General features: G+C 54.6%; 9 protein-coding genes across 9 annotated transcripts; 4 read left to right on the top strand and 5 right to left on the bottom strand.

Annotated features, from left to right (window-relative positions):
- Positions 1 to 287: 287 nt before the first annotated feature.
- Positions 288 to 2,112, top strand: F5Z01DRAFT_44587 (5'-AMP-activated protein kinase beta subunit, interation domain-containing protein). Its single transcript, XM_046259806.1, has 3 exons — positions 288 to 1,188; positions 1,345 to 1,933; positions 1,990 to 2,112. Exons 1-3 carry the CDS (start codon positions 392 to 394, stop codon positions 2,035 to 2,037), a joined length of 1,434 nt encoding a protein of 477 aa, XP_046119189.1. The 5' UTR covers positions 288 to 391; the 3' UTR covers positions 2,038 to 2,112.
- Positions 2,113 to 2,134: 22 nt separating this feature from the next.
- On the bottom strand, positions 2,135 to 3,706 carry F5Z01DRAFT_44729 (glycoprotease family-domain-containing protein). The gene has a single exon (XM_046259811.1). The coding sequence runs from the start codon at positions 3,216 to 3,218 to the stop codon at positions 2,187 to 2,189; it is 1,032 nt and encodes a 343-aa protein (XP_046119188.1). The 5' UTR covers positions 3,219 to 3,706; the 3' UTR covers positions 2,135 to 2,186.
- A 1,168-nt stretch (positions 3,707 to 4,874) lies between these two features.
- On the bottom strand, positions 4,875 to 6,585 carry F5Z01DRAFT_598089 (enhancer of polycomb-like-domain-containing protein; the record flags this gene model as incomplete). The annotated part of the gene is made up of 3 exons (XM_046260742.1): positions 4,875 to 5,513; positions 5,568 to 6,347; positions 6,439 to 6,585. Coding segments are annotated over 3 exons (1,566 nt in total), but the record flags the coding sequence as incomplete, so codon positions are not given.
- A 514-nt stretch (positions 6,586 to 7,099) lies between these two features.
- On the top strand, positions 7,100 to 8,580 carry F5Z01DRAFT_44614 (calcineurin, beta subunit). The gene is made up of 7 exons (XM_046259807.1): positions 7,100 to 7,610; positions 7,664 to 7,716; positions 7,771 to 7,844; positions 7,898 to 8,232; positions 8,283 to 8,317; positions 8,375 to 8,513; positions 8,562 to 8,580. The coding sequence occupies exons 1-5, from the start codon at positions 7,559 to 7,561 to the stop codon at positions 8,291 to 8,293; spliced, it is 525 nt and encodes a 174-aa protein (XP_046119186.1). The 5' UTR covers positions 7,100 to 7,558; the 3' UTR covers positions 8,294 to 8,317; positions 8,375 to 8,513; positions 8,562 to 8,580.
- A 3,272-nt stretch (positions 8,581 to 11,852) lies between these two features.
- F5Z01DRAFT_44720 (uncharacterized protein) lies at positions 11,853 to 13,836 on the bottom strand. Its single transcript, XM_046259810.1, has 2 exons — positions 12,681 to 13,836; positions 11,853 to 12,574 (listed from the first exon to the last, which is right to left on the bottom strand). Exons 1-2 carry the CDS (start codon positions 13,477 to 13,479, stop codon positions 12,255 to 12,257), a joined length of 1,119 nt encoding a protein of 372 aa, XP_046119185.1. The 5' UTR covers positions 13,480 to 13,836; the 3' UTR covers positions 11,853 to 12,254.
- Positions 13,837 to 18,401: 4,565 nt separating this feature from the next.
- F5Z01DRAFT_44378 (ribosomal protein S5 domain 2-type protein) lies at positions 18,402 to 19,703 on the bottom strand. Its single transcript, XM_046259797.1, has 2 exons — positions 18,627 to 19,703; positions 18,402 to 18,577 (listed from the first exon to the last, which is right to left on the bottom strand). The coding sequence occupies exons 1-2, from the start codon at positions 19,456 to 19,458 to the stop codon at positions 18,486 to 18,488; spliced, it is 924 nt and encodes a 307-aa protein (XP_046119184.1). The 5' UTR covers positions 19,459 to 19,703; the 3' UTR covers positions 18,402 to 18,485.
- Positions 19,656 to 21,487, top strand: F5Z01DRAFT_652575 (uncharacterized protein). The gene is made up of 3 exons (XM_046263291.1): positions 19,656 to 19,811; positions 19,871 to 20,057; positions 20,273 to 21,487. The coding sequence occupies exons 1-3, from the start codon at positions 19,779 to 19,781 to the stop codon at positions 21,277 to 21,279; spliced, it is 1,227 nt and encodes a 408-aa protein (XP_046119183.1). The 5' UTR covers positions 19,656 to 19,778; the 3' UTR covers positions 21,280 to 21,487.
- On the bottom strand, positions 21,488 to 22,879 carry F5Z01DRAFT_652572 (HAD-like domain-containing protein). The gene is made up of 3 exons (XM_046263290.1): positions 22,517 to 22,879; positions 22,345 to 22,464; positions 21,488 to 22,288 (listed from the first exon to the last, which is right to left on the bottom strand). Exons 1-3 carry the CDS (start codon positions 22,807 to 22,809, stop codon positions 21,592 to 21,594), a joined length of 1,110 nt encoding a protein of 369 aa, XP_046119182.1. The 5' UTR covers positions 22,810 to 22,879; the 3' UTR covers positions 21,488 to 21,591.
- Positions 22,683 to 24,033, top strand: F5Z01DRAFT_44315 (pre-rRNA processing protein). The gene is made up of 2 exons (XM_046259792.1): positions 22,683 to 23,233; positions 23,284 to 24,033. The coding sequence occupies exons 1-2, from the start codon at positions 23,054 to 23,056 to the stop codon at positions 23,998 to 24,000; spliced, it is 897 nt and encodes a 298-aa protein (XP_046119181.1). The 5' UTR covers positions 22,683 to 23,053; the 3' UTR covers positions 24,001 to 24,033.
- The last annotated feature ends 1 nt before the right edge of the window (position 24,034 follows it).

Raw genomic sequence — 24,034 nt, 5'->3', positions numbered from 1 at the left:
CTCTCATTTCAGCTCTTCCAACCTCCGAATCGGCCTCACGATCCAGCGCATTCGAAGCAGAAATCACACGTCGCCAACAGCCACCCCGCTCACGCATTCAATTCGCATCTGCCAATCAACCACAGGAAGCTCAGTGGGCATGGTGCCCAGTCCCTAGTGCACAAACTCGACCGGTCTATCTGAAGTGGCACCCCGCATCGTGACTGCCAGCATTGCACAGTGACAAACGACTGGACATACGCAGAACAAACGCACCTTCCGACGACTGGACTGGGCTGGACTGACGGGAAGTCCACCGAGGCGCGCCTGCCTCACCACGTGTCCTCCAATCTCGCTCTAGACTCACTCGCACATTCGTTCGCGCTGCCTCGTCACGCCGCCGTCCGCCATCATGGGTAACCACCCATCGTCCACCTCGTCGAAGCCTCAGACGCCGACAGGAGCTTCCTCGGGCAGCGCGACGCCCCACGGCCACGACTCGCAGTCGCCCCGGCACTCTCGCAATCACACGCGCAACATCCTGCAGCACTCGACGCACCAGAGATCTGCTGCCCCGCCGGAGGCTTCTCTGGCCCAGGCGCAGGGCTCGACCATCGTCTCCAGGCCCAAGAGTCTCCCGGGGACAGCCGTCTCGTCACTTTCCGGGTCGCCGCGCAGCAACAACTCGACGCCGACGAGTCGCGACCTCGCCAGTAGGATGGAGAAGGCGTCCGAGTCAAGGCCCTTTGTACGGCACGAACCCACAAAGCCGGTCGATGTACCGATGGAGCCCGGGTCGCATAGCTCGGGGCACCCGCATGCGCACTACAACTCAGACACGGCGGCCACACATAGCGATCCAAACCTGCTGTCCAACGAGAGCATGACGGACACGTATCTGGCACACCCGCCACGCTTGCCTCTACCGATCGAGGAGGAGGTTCACACGCCCGGGTCACCCATCCTAGCGCCCGAAGAACAAGGGCTCCCCGACGTTGGGGAACTTGGTGAATCCTCCGCTGACGTACTGACGAGGAAGAGCTCCGGACTCAGTGCGGGCACGGCCGAGGACGAGGACTTTGAAGAGCTGCGCGTGGACAAGACGAGGCCGGTGGTCCCTGCAAAGTTGGAGTGGAAGCGAGGCGGTGACAAGATCTATGTCACAGGATCGATATTCCAATGGAATCGGAAACATCGTTTACACCCAGTGTGAGTGACACTCTGCAACCTTGGCCAGCCACCCTTGCGAGGTCTGACCCGGAGCACGGCGTCGATGCCGGCATCACATGCTGTGCTACCGTGGCTCAGGACCTTTGTATCCGCTGGCAAGGACCATCGAAGAAGACACGCTAACTCTGCTCGCAGTGAAGGAAAGCCCGGCTGCTTTACAGCGACGATTCATGTCCTCCCTGGAACCCATCATGTGCGCTTCCTCGTGGACGGCATCATGCAGACGTCGCCCGACCTACCCACCACGGTCGACTTTGGCAACAACCTCGTCAACTACATCGAGGTCAGTCCAGAAGATGCGCCAAAGACAAAGCCCCCTCCATCATCCGGCACCTCCAAAGCAGCAGACTCGTCTGATGTGCGCGCCTCACGGACATCTTCGGCCCAGTCCACGGCGCGCGACGACAGGCGACAGGCGCCCAAGGGAAGAGACGTGCCCCCACTGGACAGCTATCGCAACGAGATTCCGCAGTACTTGGAAGACTTTGACCAAGCGGAAGACTCGCCGGCTTATCAGAACGCCGTGGCCGCAATAGAGAAGCTGCCCACGCCACCGAGTTTGCCAGGGTTTCTCGGCAAGCCTATACTCAATGCCGCGGTCCTGATGAAAGATGACAATAGTGTGCTGAACATGCCCAACCACACCGTGCTGAACCATCTGGCCACCAGCAGCATCAAGAACGGGGTACTGGCCGTGTCCGCTACCACGCGATACAGGAACAAGGTGCGTTTGTCCCAGGGGTCGTGCGACCACCATGCTTACAAAGACTGTGTTTCTAGTACGTCACAACAATTATTTACAAACCAACATCAGCAGACGAAGGTTAGGATTCCGCGCGCGGAACGGGAAGGCTACTATGACAATCCGATATGATAATGTGTTCAGATAGAAGGCACGGGCCTAGCTAGCCCCTGGAGAATCTCGGCAGAAACGAGCGGGCACAGGAGACGAGCAATACTCTTGAAATCATGGGAACTCAGTCCCTCCATTTGACGAATACCTCGTCTGTTCTAAAACGTTGCGTGCACATGGTATCCTTGAGCTCCGTCCGGTAGCCAGTCCGGTACGCGAGCAGCCCAGCATGCGCAATCATAATACCATTGTCGATGCAGAATCTCTCGTCTGTAGCAAACACACTCCCGCCCCGCTCCCTGGCCATCTCGCCCATCATCTGCTGCAGCCGCTCGTTGCTGCCGACGCCTCCCACGATGAGCACCTGGTTGCTCCCCACGTGCGCCATCGCCCGCTCCGTGATCTCGACCAGCATGGCAAAGACAGTCTCCTGCAGCGTGAAGCAGAGATCCTCGGGTGTGAAGCCGCCCTTGTCCATCGTAGCCGCCAAGGCATCGGCGCTCGCCAAGATCCCCGAGAACGAGCAGTCCATGCCCTTGACCGTGTAGGGCAGATCCAGCAGTATATTCCCCTTCTTCGCCAGCTGCTCGATATTATAACCTGGCGCGGGGTCGTTGCTGATCTTGAGCGTCCTCGCGAACCGGTCCAGGCAATTCCCCACGGCAATGTCCAGCGTCTCGCCGAAGATGCGGTACCGCTGCTCGGCATACGCAATGACCTGTGAATTACCGCCCGACACGTACAGCACCACGGGGTTGTCCGCCCCCGTAATCGTCCTGCCCATCTCAATGTGTCCTACGCAGTGGTTCACGCCCACGAGTGGTTTGTCCCATAGTAGGCTCAGCGTGCGTGCCGCGACCGCGACGCTGCTGAGCGGCGCGCCCATACCTGGGCCCTGGGTGAAGCAGATCACGTCCACATCGGCAATGGAGCAACCCGCTTCTTTGAGGGCGCGCAGAGCCAGCTGGGGGAAGTGTGCGCGGTGGTGGGCAGCTGTATCTTTGGGGAGGAAGCCTGTCCCAGGCGGCGAGACAAAGGTGTGCCGGAGGTTTGATAGGATCGTTGTCTCGTTTGAAGAAGTGTGTCTGATGACGCCTATCCCCAGCTTGTTTGCTGAGCCCTCACAGCCCAAGGCTATCCAGGAGTCCTTGGCCATGGTGCAACAGGCTGTGATGATATGTTCTCCCCGAGTCGGCGCGTCTTTGAGCGATCGCGGGGTACTGTTCGCTGGTACTACTCTGGGGGGACGGTCAGTGGATCACTGAGTTTACGGTTGGTATCGATTGCGCGGCGGTGACCAGAGGGGCGTGTGGAGGCTTTCAGAGAGTTCTGTAGGTGTAGATGGCTGGATATTTGGGAACACTGTTGAAGCAAATTATCTTGATGAAGTTATGCCCATCCCACTTGATATCATCGTGCCTTTTGGAGGGGCAGCCAAGACAGGCTAGCATGGCTTACATAACACGTGAGCACAATCCCGAATAGGCACCTGGACAAGGCGTGCGAGAATCACGTCGTGGTTAGTTTCATGAATCAATCTATGGACCATTCGGCATCCATGGGCATTACAGAGTGACGTTGCAAATTTACAACCTACTATCGACTTGTTCGAGAAGTTTTAATGAATCGACGACAATTCTTCACAAAAGAGGGCGAAAATTCGTTTTTTTTTTCCGCTCTAGATCCAGCAAAGTATGGGCGGGACGGGTTGACGGGCCAGGGTCCCCTCCAGTGCCTCCACCATTAATGACCACCATCTTCACCAAGCCTGACAGTCCCGTCGGGACCTCAAACCCGCAGCGAGCGGGTCCCCAGTTTTCTTCTGCTCACACAATTGTGTATCCTGCCTACGTCGATAAATCCACTCTCCATCCAGCCTGCCACCGACCGTCCATCTTTTTCCCTACCTACTCCGCACTTGCGCTGCACTGCCTTTTACATCTTTTCACAGGTTGTGTCTACGATGGCTTCAACGCTGGCTGCGTATGGCGGCATGGCCTGTCGTCACTGTCGCCTAGCCGCTTGACTGCCGCGGACTTGTCTCGCACGTCCACAATACTATACCGTGAGTCGCCGATCGACAGCGAGGACGATATCATGCGTCATGACATATCGCTGACTATCCGGTGTCTCTAGGCTATCATACACTCATGTGCGCTCGTGTCTGTCCAGCAAACATGAGAGCCACACAGCTCGCAATGCCATGACATCGCAGCTGACCACGGCAACATCCGAAAGGCACCGAATGGCCGCACGACAAGAATTACTCCATTCACGATCGAATACGACGAGAAGACACATCGGAACGGTTCTAAAAATGAAGTTGCCCCGCGGAGCATATTTTCGATCATTATAACCTCAAGTCTCCCATGAGCCTTGACGATGAACCCGGACGCCACAACTCCTGGCAATGCGACTGTACTGTACAACCAAAAAGCCGCCGTCTAACCGATGACCATTCCCGTCTCGCCCCTTTCGCCCCAGCGCCAAACAGTGAAAAACACAAAATACATCAAATCGGGGGTATACACTCCACTTCGTGGGATATCATACAAAAGGCGGAGCCTTATTGTGCGGCCTGCGCTTGCGCCTGTGGTTTTTGCGCAGCTTGCGCTTGTTGGGCTTGTTGCGCCTGCTGAGCTTGGTGGGCTTGTTGAGCCGCCTGAGCTTGCATGGCCGCGGCGGCGGCAGCAGCCGCTTGTTGTTGCTGCTGTTGCTGCTGCTGTGAAAGGGGATGCGGCGCTTGCTGCTGCTGTTGCTGCGACGCTGGCAAGGCTCGATTCGGGTCCAGTACAGGTGCCGGCTTTCGGAAGAAGTACGGGTTCAGCGGAATCGTAGCCCGGAACTTGAGCGCCCTCATGTCGAACGGATCAACCTCGTACACCTGGGGCTCATCGTCATCCGAGTCCGAGTCATACGCCCAGCGGTCACAGTGATCATCATCACCTCTGCGCGGTGGTGTTTGCAGCCCGCGCCGATCGATCCAAAGTCGATTGAGGCGACCGATACGACGACGAAAGGCCGGCGGGTGCGCCCCAGAATCTCTGCCGGCACCGCCCGCTTCAAACTGGAAAATGGGCGGGTTCGGTTTGTCAATCGCCATTGCCTCTGGCTCCTGTTCTTGGTCCAGATCCATATCCTCGGACGTGGAAGCGGGAGGAGTCATCAGGTATTGCGTTTTGGCAGGCCGGAACTTGAGCTCTGTGCCCTGCTCCTTTACGGGCGACAGAGGACCTCTTGTAAGGTCAATATGGTTTTGGTTCCACTTGCGATGATTCGCGACTTTGACTTCTATGTCGTGTCGGAATTCATTCTCCTTCTCGGCACGTTTGTCAGCGAGCAGGATGAGATCAGCATCAGCAGAGCGGCCATCTGGCCGCATTGGCATGCGCAAGTGGACGCCAGGAGGCCTTTGCACCATTGGGGCTTCGGGAGCCTTGCGTTTCTGAGGCTGGTGGGAAAAGTTAGCAACGGGCGCATCAAGTGGGGTCAAGAGCAGCCATACCTTCTGGTTGACAAGATCGTCGTCGGGGTCCTTGAGACCCAACTTGATCTTCATCTGCTTCAGTCGCGCTCTTTCTTCGAACAAGGATATCTCTTCCTCAAGCAACTTCTTCTTCACCATCTCACGTTGCGTCGACAAGAGAACAAGTTGGCGGCCATCCTCCAACTCGCGCCGCAGCCGCTTGAGTGTCTCGGCGATCTTGTTATCGCGAGCTCGAGTCTTGCGGGTTTGGCGTGCCTCGCGACGTCGGAAACACACGTACGGATCGGCATCGTCAGTCTCCTGGTGTGTCTCAAACTTGAGCGATGGCCTGAGAGGTCTATTGCTCAGCTCTTTCCGCCTTTGCCTCCAGTGGGAGTAGACCTCCTCGGCATGCTGCAAGACAGCAGGATGGTTATCCGCAGCTGTTTGATTCAATGCTGGTAACATGACCTGGTAAGAGGCGACTGTGTTGTCGACGGCCGCAAAGGGTGTCTGCTCTGCGGCAGTGTCCTCAAACGCCTCCATGATGCGCTCAAAGTCATCTTCAGAGAGGGGCCCCGCAGCAGGAGGCTTACTGTTGTAACTCCTGAGGAACGCATCATCTTCCGAGTTCATGTCATAGTGGATACTGATGCACTCCTCCACCGTCTGTGAGAAACGGATGTAGGTGGATGGCGTGCGGAAAGTACTTGGATAGAGGTCATCATAATTGATGGCACTCTCCTGCGGAGGTGGCACAGGGATTTCCTGGTCATTGCTGGTGCCGGCATCTTTGAGGATTGTCTGCAAGTGGTACTCCTATGCGAACGATGAGTCAGCAACTGCACTCAGGGGATGCCAAGAGATATCACGTGATGTACACGTGATACCAGACAAGGAATAAACTCACCTTTTCCTCAGCTTGCTCGACACCTGTCGCAATTTGTGTATCGGGAGCAAGTGCTTCGTATTCTGAAGGGTCGATTTGGTCCTCTCTGAGTACTGGTAGTGCCGTCTTTGTGCTCAGCTTCTTCACCCGAACCTTGCGTGATGACATGGTGCAAGGGGGGGCGATTTGAGCCAAAAGGCAGCGGAAAATCCGCAAAAAAAAGCGATCAAGTCATAAAACAAAGTCTGCAGGTGAAATTCCTGCAAAAATTGCGATGGAAAAGGGTGGTTTGGGGCCCTTTTCGATGACTGAATGGTGGCCTGGTGATGAGGTGACGTTGGGCGTTGTTTTGCCTCGCGAAGAATTTTCGGTGATGCAGGCTCGAACCGGGTGCTGGAAGATGGCGCTGGCCCAGCGTGAAATGACCCTTTGCAGTTGTGTGGAGGAAGGAGGGGGGATCGCACGCGTCACTCTGCTCACAAAATAGCGGGGAAGGTACTTCAGTGCCCCAGAGGACGTGAAAGCCCGACTAGAAAAGAGCCAATGAGAAGCGCGTTTTCTAGAGGACACCTTTGGTCGTCCCGTTCTAGCCTAGGCCGGGATGAACACGGCCAAGTCTAGTCAGTCACCAGCCACAGCTGGCCAGCCACACTCATACTCGCCCTAGCAATCCATGGTTTGTTTGAATTAATTATTATACGTACGTACTTACGTAGTAGTAAGGTGGTCTTACGACGACTTGACCTTGCGCGTGTGTAAGGCAACTGTAATATGCAAATGATCGGTGAGAACATTGAGAGATTGTTTGTTCAACGAATAAATGTTAAGCTCACAATGATCACAATTGTTTAGCTGCGAACTTTAAACTACCTACTACGTACTCCTGCGACCAAGTCATGACCCAAGTACTGGACTAGGGGTGTGGTCCGTGCGCTAAGCGTCGACTTGCCCCTCCACGATTGACGGCAACCCGTTTGAAGCAGCACAGCATCATTCTGAGCATCCACAAAGCGATCTTACATACACTATCTCTCGCCAAGCTTGGCATTCGGGCATACTACCACCTTCAAATCACTTGACATCATTTGATTTTCGACATCTCTACGGACGACAGACCCTTACCGCTTCTTCGCCAGCCAACATGGGTAACACACCCAGCTCCGTCCTCGACAGCATAGTCGAGGGCTCCAACTGTACGAAACCCACGAAGGCGAACGCGCCAACGACAGACTGACATTCTGGGAAGTTGACAGGGAAGAGGTTGACCGCTTGCGAAAGCGATTCGAGAAGCTTGACAGGGTGGGTGCAGTCGAATGCATAATGTCCTGAACAACCTGACACGCGGACCTCCAGGATAACTCCGGCACGATCGAGCGCGACGAGTTCCTCAGTCTTCCTCAGATATCCTCGAATCCTCTTGCAACACGGCACGTTCACTGCAGCGCCCCTCGCTTCCGATAGAAGCTAACACGGGAGGCAGGATGATTGCCATCTTCGACGAAGATGGTGGCGGCGATGTGGACTTTGAAGAGTTCGTTAAGGGACTCAGTGCCTTCAGCAACAAGGGAAACAAGGAACAGAAGCTGCGGTTCGCGTTCAAGGTCTACGACATTGACCGTGACGGCTACATCAGCAACGGCGAGCTCTTCATCGTGCTCAAGATGATGGTTGGCAGCAACCTCAAGGACCAGCAGCTGCAGCAGATTGTTGACAAGACGATAATGGAGGCCGACATGGACAAAGACGGCAAAGTCAGCTTCGAGGAGTTCACCAAGATGGTAGAGAACACTGATGTCAGCATGAGTTTGACTCTCGGTATGTTGCTGCTCCGCCGCCCGATCCATGGTTGCTAACCTAGTGTGCAGATCAGTTCTAGATTACAAGCGAAATGATGTTCTTTGTGCACAACTGCGGTTCTCCCTCATAACGAGACTAGCTATGATACTAATCCACATAGCGACACTGGCTTTGAGCCATCTTGCGCATAGCACGACTTTGTGCGGAAGATACTGCTCACCGCGTCGAGATCACCTGCGCATAAGTTGAAGAAATGCGCGAACACGGACCGACTGCAACTCGATAAATTCCATCAGCAGGTTGTACTGGCTCCCCTCTCAGCGAAGCTACTAAGCTCAAAGCGCCAGACTGAAGATGCGTACTGCGCAGTCCCGATTTTAAGCGTCATAAGCAATCGATTGTGGAGAATGCTCACGAGCGAGGTCTACGGGTTGATCAGCCAGTCGAGTTTGCAGCTGACAGAAGGCAATGATCACATTGCACATATGACGGACCACAGCTACAGCCATGTCTGGCATTGTTTGCCCACATCGCATGTCACAATAAGATGTTCCAACACGAGTCGGACTTTATAGCGACCAGTTCACATGGACCATCGCTCTGCAACTTCTCCGGCCTCATACGTCGGAACGCCCGATTTTGCTTCCTGCCAGGGAGATCTGATGAACAAATAATCAACCGCTCACTAAAATCCGGAACCAAAGATGGCCCCAGTCGCGACGAGGCTTAGGCAGCTCTTCAAGAACGAAAATGAGTTACATAAGTTCAGACACTCAGACCTGTATTCTTCGGCGCTCAGGTCACTGGGTGTATTGTGCTGGACTCCCACTCGTGCTCAACCGCGGACAATTTTGCGGATGAGGTTGCAGGCCATGGTTGAGCAAGGAGATCTTTGAGGACATGCATATTGAGCTGCGAGTTTCCTCACAAACGCCCCGAGTTCCACCAATGCATCCTTTCTACAGCATCGGGCCTCGCCATACACTGCGCATGGGCCATAGGCTGGAGCAGAAACAGTCCGTATATATGAAAGCTCCCGGCGTTCGTCAAACCTTGTGCGCTTCCTCGACGAGACTCGTTCTATCTTTTGGACCGTCCTGGAGCAGTATTAAGGTTTTAGCCTGGCGATCACGTTGGACGACGCCGAATATCACGACGCACCAGATGACAGAGTGGGCGATTCCAGAACAAGCATGGTGTCCCAAAAGTCCGGCATCATTTGTGGTCAACAAAAGCATTTCTCAATGCCCACATTCTTTACAAGCTGAAAGCGTGCTATTATTAGATCGTTGATCGAAGTGATCTTCCCGGGCAGTACAGGCTCCCATGTCATCATTCGGTCTTCAGCCGCATCCTCTAGAGGGTGAGCCTTGGCCTCAGGTCGGGAATCCCACGTGCTGTGAGTAGCTTCCGCTGCTTTGAGGATGAAGTGCACAAAGGGGTGCTCTAGTGCAGATGCTCGGATCGCACCAATGAGTCACTGAGCAAAGCACAGGATGTCCAGGAGCACTGATTTGACTACTGTTTGCAGTGAACCCATGGCAGCCCTCTCACTTGTCGGCTCTTATACGCACATGATGCTAACGCGATGTGCCCTCGTCAGGAGCGCAGCGACGAGAGCGCTCATCAAGGGAAGGCCCTGAACAAAGGAGCCCGCAGTCCCGAGATGCTGTGACCGGTCTAACGGCCTACAGGCTACATGCGGGTTGAGATGCAGGGTTTGAATTATCATGCAGAAGGGTGAGCTTCAGAAACAAGGTCACGCTGGGCGGCAGCGTCCGAGACGCCCAGATCGGACCACGATCGTTTCCCCACAGACTGGACCACCAATTCCCGAACCTTCAACCTGTTTTGAAAGGCGCCACGACACTCAACCCAATATCCATCTCACAACCTTGGGAGATAGCATCATTTAGCCCCTCCATGGCTTGCGCCACGCCTCCATCCGCAGCGCTTTTCGTCAGGCACAAATGCGCTGACGACTCGTGACCCCTGGCGATACTTGTTCCAGAAACTCGGTACTCGCATTGATCGCCAATGGGAGTCGAGCATTACAGCTCGTCTCTGCTGGAGGGTGTGTGTGCAGAGGATTGGACGCAATGATCGGCGCGCAATCATGCCACTGCGCGCAAAAAGCGACAGAGAAGAAAAAAGGGTCACAGACACGACGAAACAAAATCCTGCGCCGTATTGGTGAAAAGGCCCGTGAAACACGCGCTACGTGCGGAGTGGACAGGGCATCAGATCGGACACGGCACAACAGCCTAACAGGACACCAACAAAGTCGCGCCCTGGACTGTACTTACGTAGCTGATGTTCTGCTCTCTCGCCCACAGCCTCACGCGCATCCTTGGAACGGCTTATGAAGGAATGTCCAGGGGCCGGCCGCGCGCACGTCTCTTCGAGGCTGACAAAGTGACACGAGATTCCTGTAGAAGTCATGGCCCGCGGTCGCTCAATTTACAGCAGACGCGCCATCCGGCAAGGCCGGACCCATAGGGGCCATAAGCTTCGGCTGCTCAAGCCTCAAGCCACTGGACCCTGGAGAGCTGACCCAGCTTTGCGGGCGGGCCCTGTCTGGGACCTATGGGTCGCCGGCATCGTACTTAATTGTACTCCGTACGTACGGCTGCTGTCGTTGGCGATCAGCTAGCATTGACATACTCAGGCATTGCAGGTCCACAAACGAAGCTCGCGCCCAGGTACCTCCCCGTCTGTCAGTCGTTTAGAGTTCAGACCCGTGAGGCTGGGGCCAAGGCTACGATTTGGACAAGTCGCATCCTCCCTGACAGGAGGAGGAGGGGATCAGGGGAGGAGGGTGTGAGGGGATCCGCCAATGTCAAAAACGTGCAAACAAATCTCCTAGGCTAACTTAATTAGTCTGGCCTGATCTGACAGGCCACGCTAGACAAGTTTTTGGACTTCATTCCCGGCCTTGGCCAACTGACCGCTCGTGGCATTGGGTTTTGCCTGCGCAAGCGTGTGCCTAAGTAATCATTAGGACCGGTAAAGTACGCTCGACGTTGGTGGCAAATGTCACGAGGCCAATTCTTCATGCCCAACATTCGCCATCATACAGACAGATACCTGTAGTATGCATGTGCGACCGGGTCCTTTTCTTGCAAAGCCGGTCGCCGGGTAGTGGTACATAGAGAGCAGTCCACAACAATTCGTGCCCAACGACCCTTGACCTGGACTCGGATCCCGAAGTCCTCCGGCTTCTGTTGAGGCAGATAGATGGCCCTGGTTCCGCACGTACATTCAGATGTGTGGCGGCAGCGCTGATGGGCGAAAGCCTCCTTCATAGTGTGGATCAGCCAGTCCATGTCAATCACGCCGGTACCAAGGGAGAGGACGAAGTGGTCAGCCGTCATGTTTCCCTCGCACAGCCCGTCATCCCACAGGATGCCCGCAATGTTGCGACTCCCTTGGCCATGTTGACAATCACCCGCCCGCGGATCGCCGTGCGCATCAGCGGCAGGGGTTTGTTCTGGGTCAGAATGCGAATTGAGATGTGACATGTCTGTCCAGTGATGGTCAGTGCCCCTCATGGCGCCGCGGATCAACAGCAAGGCTCAGCACAGTAATTAGGAGGCGCAGGGTCAAGTACGTACGCACGTACGTAGGATCAGGATGAAATGGGAGCGAGTGCTTCATTGTCCATAATTACGCCACAGATTCTTTGTCTCGACACGCAAGAGCCATTGGGAAAATACGTGTCCAAAAACCAACGAGGTGAATGAATCTCCAAACCACAAAGGGTCCCATATCTATTCAACGCCGTACCAGCCCAGCCATTAATGCATTCCATGAACATAATCCCACATGGTCGTCCAGCCCTTCATACGCCGTCCAGATTGACTGGTATTCTCTATAGCAGCCCCGTGCTGTTTCCGTTGCCCAAGGTATCATAACATCGTCGAAGCACAGAGTCCGGTAGTTCTACTAGTAGCAATAGTGTTACAATCAACAGCCGACAGTGTCCCGTCATCATGCGCCGGACTCTCGTGTTCGGTTGTCGTAAAGGTCTAGGCATGCCATCATGACTGTTCGCGCATTAGCCGTCGTATCTCGAAATTTTCCGCGCATCGCTGTCTCTTACTTTCTGTGATCTGCTCTTCCCACACGCCATACTGGTAGTCTACCAGACCGTGACGTTCCAAGTCATTGCAAAGGCGCACTATTTCGTCGCCTAGGTTCTCAATGGCATCATAGGACAGTATGCGCGCCGGACGCGACAGTTGCTGGGTGTCCTGCATGAGGTCGAATTGTTTCTGCCCCAGTGCCAGCCAGGCGTGATTGAAGTCGTCCCATAGTTTGATGCGGTCGGAATGTAAGTTGGCGTCATCCGTTGTGAGACCTGAGGGGACTGCATTAGCGCTTGACACTCGGCTGCATGTCATCTCTGCATGAGACCATGATGTGGATGGACTCGTCCAAAGATTATTGGGGTTTCCTGCACTTACCCAGTTCTGCAACTTGCGATAACAACCAATTCGAAATAGACAGGAGTGTCTCAGCTGCGGTCTCGAGGGAACCGCTCGAAATGTCTTGAAACACGGTCGCCAATTGTCGTTGGTAGTTGTGCCATTTCTCCTGCAGAGCGCCCTCTGAGAACTCTTGCTGCTCGCCCATGGAAGCATCCGCAACGTCCTGCGCTGGCTGTTGCTGATGCTGCGCCGGTGCGTTGACGCTGGACATGTCGTTTGCGTACTTGAGTGCCTGTCCGGACTGGTAGAGGGCAGTGGACGATCCCGAATTCTGGCCCGGCTGCTGCAAGCTCGCAGAGTGCGAAGATGGGTTTTCTGTGGCCGAGCCACCGAAATATGTTGACGCGACATCGGGCGTCATCATTTGAAGGCCTGCAGGCTGCCGCGCGCCAAACTGTTGCGTGTCGTACACTGGTGTTTGCGCGTTTGGTTGTGCTACGTTGTACATCATGGCTGCCCCAGGGTACCCGCCAAAGCCTTGCTGTGTTTGTTGCTGGCGACCATCGTGGCTGTAGTCGGATCCATATCCAGCTAGACCTGCCGAGTTGAGGTGCGTGGATGAGAAGGCAGACGTTGGCTCAGGATAGTAGCTGCTGTAGTTCCCAGCGCTTCCGATACTGCGAGGTGTTTGAGGCGATGTGTTGAGGGGTGCAGAGCGATACCGGTCGGCTGTGGTTGCAGGTATGGATCTGTTCGGCTGTGAGGTGAACCTGGAGTTTGCCGTATGCTGACCATGCGGATCGTTGTGCCTCCTCGGTTGGTTCGGGTCGTCCATGCCACGCAAGCCTGAACCACAATCACGAACAGGTTCCGAGGTGAGGCTGGGACGATGCGTCCCCGGGGAGGGCGTCGGGGAGGGGTAGTAGAGTGCCAGATTGGCACTTTATATTCGACCAGTCTGGGACTGATCGGTACAATCGCGAAAGGACTATGAAGCTGTGCTAGCGTGTCGGCCAGGCCACAGGGCAGTACAGTGGAAGGCCGAGAGGAACCTCTACGACGCCAATTGACCTCCAATGTTATTTCGGCGCGGTTGGACAGAGGCCAGTGGACGGAAAGAATGCTGACAAGGGGTCGTAAAGGGCTGATGCTGGCAACAGTAACCTCCCAATGTGTGTCGGTGCTCAGAGGCGGGCGCACTCGAGGCGCTCCTGGAGGGTTATATGTTTGGGCGTCCAAGGCCCATGTATCAACAAGTAGGTGCCTACCTCGAAATTTATCCCGGGCAGTAAGGGATCTCTCAGGCAAAATGCCATAGACAGCAAGTTAGGAGCTAGGGCTAGCGTCGTTCATGCCCCAGACAGCCAGGCTGGCTTTTGGGCCAGAAAATGACGAAGAACGTCTCGACGCGCAGCGGGAGGCTCCATTCACGGTGTGAGCCAAACAAGATGAGGTGTGTCCGAAAGGACGTTGCAGGATCCCTGGCGTGGGGAAACTAATATCATCCCGGCTGGTGCGCACAAAGACGTCGGACATGCCTTGGGTGGAGGCTAGTTTCTGCCCGATCTGTATCTGGACAGGGAGTGTGGCCAAGGGAGCGCTCACACAGTCAACTGCTGGTCGCCTGAGCATCGCAGTAGGAATAATCATTACAGAACCTGTATACATCAAGCTTGTGCCCATGTAAAGGTTGTCTGAGTTGCCGAAGCATGGAAGGCCAAGTGATGAGAGAACATGGGACCGCTAAGGCCTCTGGAATGGTGTGCCCTTGCCTGAGGTAAGATTGATCATTGATCAACAGGGCCTGAGCTGTCTGGCCTGGTTTTTGCTGAGGTGCCGAAGTTTTGCGCTTTGTTAGTAAACCAGTCGGGCAATTAGACTTGTTGGTCAGTTTTCTATGTCTCGGAAGTCGTCTCATCGGAACAGAGCGTAGATATGACTGGTGCTGTCTTACGGCGGACCAGAAAGCAGGAACCGCCCCGATCAGCCGAATCCTTGGAAGGTTTCTTCATCAGTCGGGACTCGCCTGGAACTTGGGCACAAGTTATGTTGCTCGCTGAAGACTTGCAAAGCGGTGGTGGCGACTTGTCTTCTTGGTCAAAATGTACGGAGTAGTACGTGAGGTAATATGATAATAGCCTGAGCCTGATTCGGTGCCTGACGAAGACGTCGAGTGTCGCAGCCAGTTTGAGTTTGGGCTGTGCTCGTAAAAGAACGCGTGCTTGGGTGTGGCGTTATAATTAGGCAGGCGGGCAGGCACCTCACCGAAGGCTTTGGGCGCATTGTGTTTCTTCCACCCATTTGATAAGGGCATTGCAAGTTGCACTGCTCGTGGCGCGGTTTTCAGCTGCATTTCGATCACTCGTTCGTAACCGGCATTCAGTGTTTTCGGGGCGAGCACGGTTGTCGGCCGATTGGCAAAGATGAAGTGCCCGACCGAGACATCAAAGCACACCAGAGCTGAGCATCTAGCTGGGCATCGCGGCCCTCGCGAGATCTACCGAGTTCTGCGTGCCCTTGCGACAGCTGCGAGCAGAACGGCGACCAAGTGGCTAGAAAGAAGCCGCTTGGGCTCCCTTGGAGATCGCCTGCGCCTGTTCCCGCGACCCGACAACATTCGGATCGTAGTCCCAGAAGTATGGGTAAGACAAGAAGATTGATGAATATTAAACTTGAAGCTGGAGATCAGCTGCGCGCCTCGCCGGCAACTGCCGCTTGGCTGGACATGACATTCCAACCAGCTCCAGGAGAAGGGTGCCCTCGCAGATGGACGCAACGCAGCCCTTTGCTTTTGCGGAGATATTATAGTCGCACCGGAAATCCGTGAATCCGTAGGGCCGTACGTACGCATTTCGACTAATTCGTGACCAACAAGTCGATAATTGGTGCCCAATGGTTGTGTTGCCTCATTCTTTGCCTACCGTACAGGGAGTCGCCCTCACCCAATCATGATGGGTCAGGCTGAGAAACATCCAACCTTTTGAACGCGGTGTTCTGTGTGCGCCCTACCAGATACGTAGGAAATAATAATAAAGTGGCTGTTGTTCAGCCAGTCGCAGACACTTCTTTCCCGGTACCTGGACGTAAAAAAAAAGGAGCACAGGACCGCCGCATGAACCTTGCAACTCGGATTGTTGGCGCTTCGCAATCGGAAGATGTGGGTCGACTAGGCAGAGCTAACGGTGTTGACAGCCAGCAGCCTGGATGATACCTTACCTTCGGGAAGTGGAGGTTTAGCAGCGGTTTGACGAGATGAGTATCAGAAGCGACGCTTTGTTCTTGAATGGGCGCAACATCTCTACCTTCATTACTCTCGAACTGGATGATGTGAGGAAGTAGTGGAAAATTGCGTACGGAGTACAAGAGAGGAAAGAGGGACCGCGACTGGACTGGGGCGCATTTTCAGGTGCTCACTGCAGTGCCAAAGCAGACTGGTCTGTAACATGTGATTGGTGGATGTGTCAGCTTCTCCAGCGAGATTCTGCAAATTTTCCGGCGCGGGCGCATCTCGTTGCTCTCAAGTCTTGTGGCTAATGATCCAACATCAACATGCACAGCACTTCATAATAATCATTTTGTCAGCCATCCGAATGGGTGAAGATTGGTCGGTCGGTCTGGCAATCAGCAGCGCATCAGCTATTGCGCTCAAGAACATCACTGCTTCTTGGTCCCTTGAGACAAAGCAGGGGCGTCTGTTTTGGCATTTGAGGGGGTGGGCCTACGACTGCTGGCGTACACCTGAGACATGAACTGCTTGTATCCTTTTGGTTATTAACTCTGTACGACGTTGCCATATAATAATCATGTTTAATGAATACAATACCAGCGGCAGAAGGTACGAAGCTGCTGTCGTGGTTCATCCCGTTCGTCGCCTACGCTGTCGCTCTTAATGTGAACGTTGTGGCTTCATGCTCTCACCACCAAGCTGAACAGACGAGGCGGATCCGCATCGTACCTGGCGCTATGACGGCTTTTGCCTGCGACAGCAGAAGCCTGATCGCTGACTGGCATGTGACATGCAGGCACCGATGCGATCTGGAGATCTTGCCGCCGTTGCATTTGCATGCATATTCGCGTACCTGAGCAGCCTATTCATCTCCCCATTGGCCGCACTTTTTCCCAAGAGGCAGCTGACTGACAGCTCGTCGTGCATGAAACTTGACGCCTACCCTATAGAGTTCTTCCGTTGAGGGCAACCTGTATTTAGTTGATTCTTGTACTTCAATGAAATTCGGAGCACACGTGTAAAAGCGCGGCTCTTTTCTTGTGAATAGGGACGAGCAACTAATCAGTATGAACTGGTAATGGGGTAGCATATCGACGTTTGACATCACAAATCCCATACGATGCCGGACGTCAAAATCACAGGCCGTCCTTTGGACATAACCACCACAGATTATTCATTTGATCGAGTCATAGTAAAATTTTGGGACGATCAAAATTATGCATGTTCTCACAGTGATCTGCGTATGCTATATCAATTGGAAAGGCACTGCTGGCAATGTCATGATAAGCGCTATCACAACCATTGACAACGGAAGCGTTCGCTCGTATTAAGGTTGACCGACGAAACGCGCTATACTAGTACGTACGAGTAGTTTCTTCTAGAAAGCTTCTTGACTGTGCTGTCTGCGCGCGCAAAGTAGCGCTCGCTTGTTGCGGACCTGGAGTTACCAGACAGGCGTGAAGTTGGCGTGCTCACGGCTGCGTCGCCCAATGGCATATGGGACGCGACTGGATGAGCCCTCTCATGATCTTGTCTGCCTGGTGGGCGTGTCGAAGCTGTAGGAGGGTGACCCGGCGACACTTTGAGCCATACATCAGCAGATCTTGGGCTCCTAGCGCGACCTTTCCCCCATCCAACCTGTCATTTTCGGGTGCGAGTTGCGATTCGATCAATGATCCTTGTCGTGGATTCCCCCTCAAACGGCAGCGTCTTGACTTTCTGCGCCAGCGCTTACCAATCTGATCGATTACGCCTTGTGTGGCCGTTGTCATCGAAAGCCACGTTTTACAAGGACCAGACCCATTCAGAGGACAAGGTCATGGGCCCTTTGCCCCGAGATGCCCGAGCGAGTCCACTGAGTCCGGCGATTCACCCGAACCGACGACAGCTGTGCTCTTGATGCAATTATGGATACGGTTTGGCTATGATGTTGACTCTCGATGGATAGAACCAGCTGGAGTGTACTGACGACGTCGGCTATGTCTCACGAGCGGACCACTGCCGTCATGTTCATGTTCCGCCTGACAGGTCGGACGGTCCACGATTCTGCCGTAGCGCGCGGTAGTCCGCGGAGACCGCTCGGTCTGACGAGGGCTGCCGACAGACACGGTGACACACTCGAGAAGTTGCTGACGCTCGCCCCTGTCCACAGCCTCACTTTAAAGAAGCATGCAGCATTGCGCCTCACTACAGAGTTAGACTAGAGCATCACACTAGAAAGCCCACCAAGGCTACTAGAGAAACACCCTGACTACTTCGAAAGGCGTCTGGATGGGCACGCTTTGATCACGGAGCCGATCAAACATCCAGAGCGGCCGCAGCGCTCCCAATGAGTCCGACATATCACACCCGCTGTGGCATCGCATGCCTCTTGTAGGCGTCGGTATTCCGGCGGCTTCGCAAGGTATGCAAGCAGACAATGTCGAAATACAAGTTCCAAATGCCATGGAAGGTCTATATTTACAACATCATATTCGTATGTTATACAAGTACAGCAAAGCCCAACAGCTCGGCAGTCGACTCGCAATCCAATGGAGCAATGTTGACGAACTGGTCCCACAATCTCCAATAGAGAAACTTGGCGTGACTTGCTTCACGTTGGAACTGCAAAGCACTTAACGCTTGACCCAAGCAGGTCCCTTGCGAGCCTTGAGTTGACCATGCTTCTTCCTCTCCACCGTCCTGGGATCGCGTGTTATGCAGCCGGCTACTAGATGTTAGCAATGCGTACTGGACGATACGACCGAGAAACTTACCTGCGCGGAGAGCCGTTTTCAAAGCCGGCTCGTGGGCCACCAGTCCATCCGCAACGGCCATGGTCATGGCCTCAGCCTGGCCAGTTGTTCCGCCACCCCTCACAATGGCCCAGACATTATACTTGTCCATTCGTTGCGTCGAAGTCAGCGCCCAGATAGCGCTCTCACGGTCGTGAATGCGACCAAAGGCTTCATTCAGGGGCTTGCCGTTGATGAAAACCTCGCCTGTGCCCTCCACCACAAAAGCACGTGCCGTCGAAGACTTCCTTTTACCCACGCCCACTGCACGCCCATGCTTGTCGACAAGCTTGACTTTTCGGAATGTGGTGACTGAGTCGACAGACCGACTGAGGAAGCGAAGCGCGATGTCAATTGCGGGAGGTCGCACGCTCGGCTCGATCAGGTTCAATCGCCTGGCAATCCTCATGACCTGAGAGAACTGTGACGCCTTGATATCCTCACCCAGCTGGTGACGCACAAGCTCCAGCTTGAGCCATGGTATTTGCGGTGCATCGGCAGGCTTCAACGTGGGTAGGTCATGGTACTTTGACAGGAGGTTGAACAACTTTAGGTGAAGATCGTTGAAGCGAGGTTCTCGGGAGAAATAGGACGGCGACTTGGGCACTTGTCGCGCGTGATTGACGTTCTGAAAGGGAATGGAGATCTGAGAGACTGGATCGGTCGGCGGTGAGGTTATCTCGGTGGTGCTCAATTGACGAATGTCGACTTTTGACACAGGTCGTGACCGCAGGGCAAGCTGAGGCTGCCACGAGCCCTTTGTAAGCTGCCTGTGGCATTTGATATGCCGCAAACTGCTTGCAAAGGACGCCATGGTGCTGGATGAGGTTGTGGACGGCAATGGGGTGGACGTTGCTGTCGTACCAAAAAAGTCGACCTTGGCCCTGTCTGGAGTCGCGATCGCGCAGCTACGGACTGGCTCAAAGTCACGTGCCAGCACCAGCCACAGCCGCTTAAGACTCCAGCCACACGGGCAGATCCTTGTACTGTGGCTGGAGCGCGAGAGCAAATTAGCGCGGGGTAAGGTGCAGGTGAATAAAATTTCTTGAGCGGTGGCAGCGTCGACTTTTCTCCTCTCTCCCCAACCAACTCCATTCGATTATCATCTTGATTATTTTCGATAACGTCGACAAGATGGCTTTCGGTACTCTCTTCACCAGGGGCAATGTTTGTCTCCCCTTGTCCATCTCAATACGAAGATCGCTCGCTAACGCTTTCTGCTCCAGGACAACCCCCGCACCACCGCCATCAAGGCGGTTGCGAAGGCCAACAACCTCGAGCTCAACATTGTTGAGGCCGACCCTCAGAAGCCCACCATTGAGCACCTGAAGGCCAACGCTCTCGGAAAGATCCCTGCCTTCCTCGGCGAGGATGGCTTTGCCCTTTCTGAGGCCATTGCCGTTGCCATCTACGGTACGTATACTCTACACAACCCAACATCAAGCCCTCCCACCTCTTTGAGAGGGAGGCGTTGCGTGATGACCTAGCCCAATTATTATACAGTTATCCCTGTCTGAACAGTCTTTTCGACTGTGTGTTGTTAAAGTCTAACTTCTGATCCTTGCTTCGACCTTGTCACAATTGTGCTTGTAGTGCCCGAGCAAGAGCTTTGCTAACTTGGGCAATAGTGACCTCCCAGAACGAGAAGACCACCCTGCTCGGCAAGACCAAGCAGGACTACGCTTCTATCCTGAAGTGGATGTCCTTCTTCAACTCCGAGGTCCTTCCCCCTCTGGGTGGATGGTTCCGTCCCCTCCTTGGCCTCGACTCCTACAACAAGAAGTCTGTTGAGGACTCCTCCGTCCGCGCCCTCAAGGCCATCAAGACCGTCGAGGCTCACCTCCTCCGCCACACTTACCTCGTTGGTGACCGCATCACCCTCGCCGACCTGTTCTCTGCTGGTATCATCACCCGCGGCTACCAGTACCTCTTCGGCAAGGCATGGCGCCAGGAGTACCCCAACGTCACCCGTTGGTACGAGACCGTCATCAACCAGCCCATCTACTCGGCTGTCGCTGAGAAGCTTGAGTTCCTCGACGAGCCCAAGCTGACCAACGTCCCCCCCAAGAAGGCTGAGGCCCCCAAGGCCGCCGCCAAGGCTGCTCCCGCTCCCGCCCCCGCCGCTGAGGAGCCCGCTGAGGCCCCCAAGGCCAAGCACCCCTGCGAGCTGCTCCCCAAGTCCGCCTACCCCCTGGATGACTTCAAGCGCTACTTCTCGAACAACGACGAGGCTGAGTCCATGAAGTACTTCTGGGAGAAGGTTCCCTTTGAGGACTACTCCATCTGGCGCGTTGACTACAAGTACAACGACGAGCTCACCCTCGTCTTCATGTCCAACAACCTGATTGGTGGCTTCAACACCCGTCTCGAGGGCTCCCGCAAGTACCTCTTCGGTTCTGCCTCCGTCTACGGCGAGAACAACGACTCCGTCATCCAGGGTGCCTTTGTCATCCGTGGCCAGGACTACCTCCCCGTCTTCGACGTCGCCCCCGACTACGAGAGCTACAGCTTCACCAAGCTCGACCACACCAAGGCCGAGGACCGTGAGTTCCTCGAGTCCATGTGGAAGTGGGACCGCCCTGTCACCGTCAACGGCAAGGAGTACCCCCACGCCGACGGCAAGGTCTTCAAGTAAGCGCCTGCGCTCACAACCAAACTCAAAGAAAAGAAAAGAAATCATGACGGAATGTTTGCAATGAATGACATGAAGGGAAAGAATGTGGGTTATGAGGACACGCGTCGTACGAATATTTCGCACGACAACACGTCGCACACACTCTCTAATTTTCATATGTCGTGGATGCAGAGATCTGCTCCTAAACAAAGTAGGACGAAATATACATGTTTCATCTGCTTCTCGCGTCCCCGTGCTATATGCCTCATTGATTATATACGTGATAATTCGGACGCATCCGAAGGTGTCTCCGTCTAACTATTGCCATACTCGTCATCTTTGTGATGGTAGTTTGTACTTGGCGTCCAGCGCGAAGCGGGTGGCGCGCATGTAGCTACTGATGTCTGCCTGCCAGCTCAGCTCGTTCAGGTAGTCGTGGACCTGCGGCAGCACCTCAGCCTTCTCGTTGGCCAGACCTGAAAACTCCGGCAGAGCGAGAATGTTGAAGGGCTCACTCCGGCCCTTTTCTAATGAATCATCTACGAGCACCGTGTTCGACTGATCCCATTTGCCGCCGTTGGCCGCGGCAGGGTGAGCAATTGCGACTCGCTCGTCTTGCCATACAGTGTCGAGTCTCTTGTAGACCTGCACTTTGGAGTTGTAGTCTTCTTTGGACAGGCCGAAGCGGTCGCGCGCCCAGATGACGAGACACTGCTTGACCTGGTCCGGGGTGAGCAACTTGGCCACCATCTTGCCCACATTCTCAGGGCGTGCCGAGGACCAGATGGCGACGTGGAATGTGGACAGACAATACTTGAGAAAGTTGGCAGCATGGGGGCGCGCGACAAAGTGCGATGGTCTTGTCTTCTGTGGGCGATGTAGTAGAGTGCCGTTTAGGTCCATCACGACGAGGATTCGTCTCGGCGCTGGGAGTCTCGTGGGAGCGCAGAGTGACTGCTGTAGATAGGCGACGCTTGGTTCAGGAATACCTCCTGACGAGGCACTTGGGTATATCTTTTCGTCTGGAGGCCTGTCTAAAATGTGAGCAGACATCCCCTGAGTCTATGGGACAAAAGTGTCACGTACAGGACTGCTTTCCGCTGTGTCTTTGCTTGTGCACGGACTTGCCATGGCTTTAGATCCTTATTGGCTTTTGACTTTTGGGGTTTTGGCTCTTTGGATTTGGTCTCATTTGAAGCTCCGGATCTAGAAGGCGTAAGTTGAATGTATGTGCATGTGCATGGTGAGGGACACGTACCCCTGTTGGGGCGCCTGAGGGGCGTGAGAGTCCTCAAGGAGATGCAAGCCTGGTATAGGCATCTTGATGTTCTGTGCGGGTTCTCTAGTTCTGCGGTGTCGACCTTGTGATTCGACACTGTTTTGTGTGTTTTGAATGGGCTTCCTGGAGTAATAATTGCTTTTCGTAGACTCCTGAAGAGTGATCTGGGCTTTGGGCGTGTTGTTGGTAGAGTAGAAGATCTGGCCCGATGAGCCGAGGTAACTGTAGCTATGTCGACAACAAAAGAGATGGCGACTTTTTAAGAGATTCATCAGTGTAAATCTTGGAGAGTATTAGGCTTTGTACAACGATTCGTGGCTCGAGATGCATTGAGAGATCTGAGGCTCAAGATGAGTCTGAGTCGCTCACATGAAAACTAAACAGGTGGGTCTTGCCGATAAGCCCTTATCGCGCCCAAAAAAGTTCCCGCCAGGAAAATGATGGACCTTGTCCCGCCATCCGTCACTTTGACAGCTCCCCATCACCGACCATTTCCACAGCAAATTCACCTTGATCATGCCGCCGAAGCGCAAAGCACAGCCTATAGGCATCGAAAGACGCGTGCGACTCCGGCGCGAGGAAGAATTGGCGCCTGAGGCGCAAGACGAAGCTCAGAGCGATGGATCTGAATCGTCAGAGAGCGACGACGACGAGAATGCTACTGCTGCGCAACGGGACTCGGAGTCTGGTTCAGACGTCAGTTGTTCGGAACATCGTTTGGCGACAATATCTAACTTTATAAACAGTCTGAAGAAGAGGAACCCGAACCGGGAGCGAACCTTGCGTCCATTTCGTTTGGAGCCCTCGCCCGCGCCCAAGCCTCACTACCGTCCGCAGGACGCTCGAAGACAGGAAGTGGCGACAATGAGGATGAAGACCAGCGACCCGCAGAATACAAAAGACCGACATTCAAGTCTGCCAAAGACCTGAAGCGATCCTCAAAGCATGCCCCGCAGGAGCAGACCTCGAAGCGACCCGTCTCCCGGTTCCGAGAAATCATCACCGAGAACAAACGAGCCCCGGCACGCGATCCGCGCTTTGACACCATGTCCTCTGGGCGCATGGATGAAGCAAAGGCCGCCAAGGCGTACGCCTTTCTAGACGAGTACCGCGATTCCGAGCTCGCGGATCTCAAGGTGCAGCTCAAGAAAACAAAGGATCCCGACGAGAAGGAGGATCTGAAGCGGCAGATCATGTCAATGGAGTCGAGACGAAAAGCGCGCAAGAAGAAACAGGAAGAGGAGCAATTGCTGATCGAGCACCGGAAACGGGAGAAGGATCTTGTGGCGCAGGGCAAGACGCCCTTCTACTTGAAGAAGAGCGAGCAGAAGAAACAGGTGCTGACCAAGCGCTTCGAGGGTATGAGCAAGGGCCAGGTCGACAAGGCCATTGAGCGCAAGAGGAAGAAGGTTGCTGGCAAGGAAAAGAAGGAGCTGGACTTTATGCAGCGGCGTGGGCGATGAACGGCCAAGTTGCTGGGACACTATGGTGTAGCAA

The sequence above is a fragment of the Emericellopsis atlantica genome, assembly GCF_019669845.1.
Source record: "Emericellopsis atlantica unplaced genomic scaffold F5Z01scaffold_10, whole genome shotgun sequence".
Lineage (NCBI taxonomy): Eukaryota > Fungi > Ascomycota > Sordariomycetes > Hypocreales > Bionectriaceae > Emericellopsis > Emericellopsis atlantica.
The sequence above is the reverse complement of the archived record's forward strand: the minus strand, read 5'-3'. Positions and strand labels throughout refer to the sequence as shown.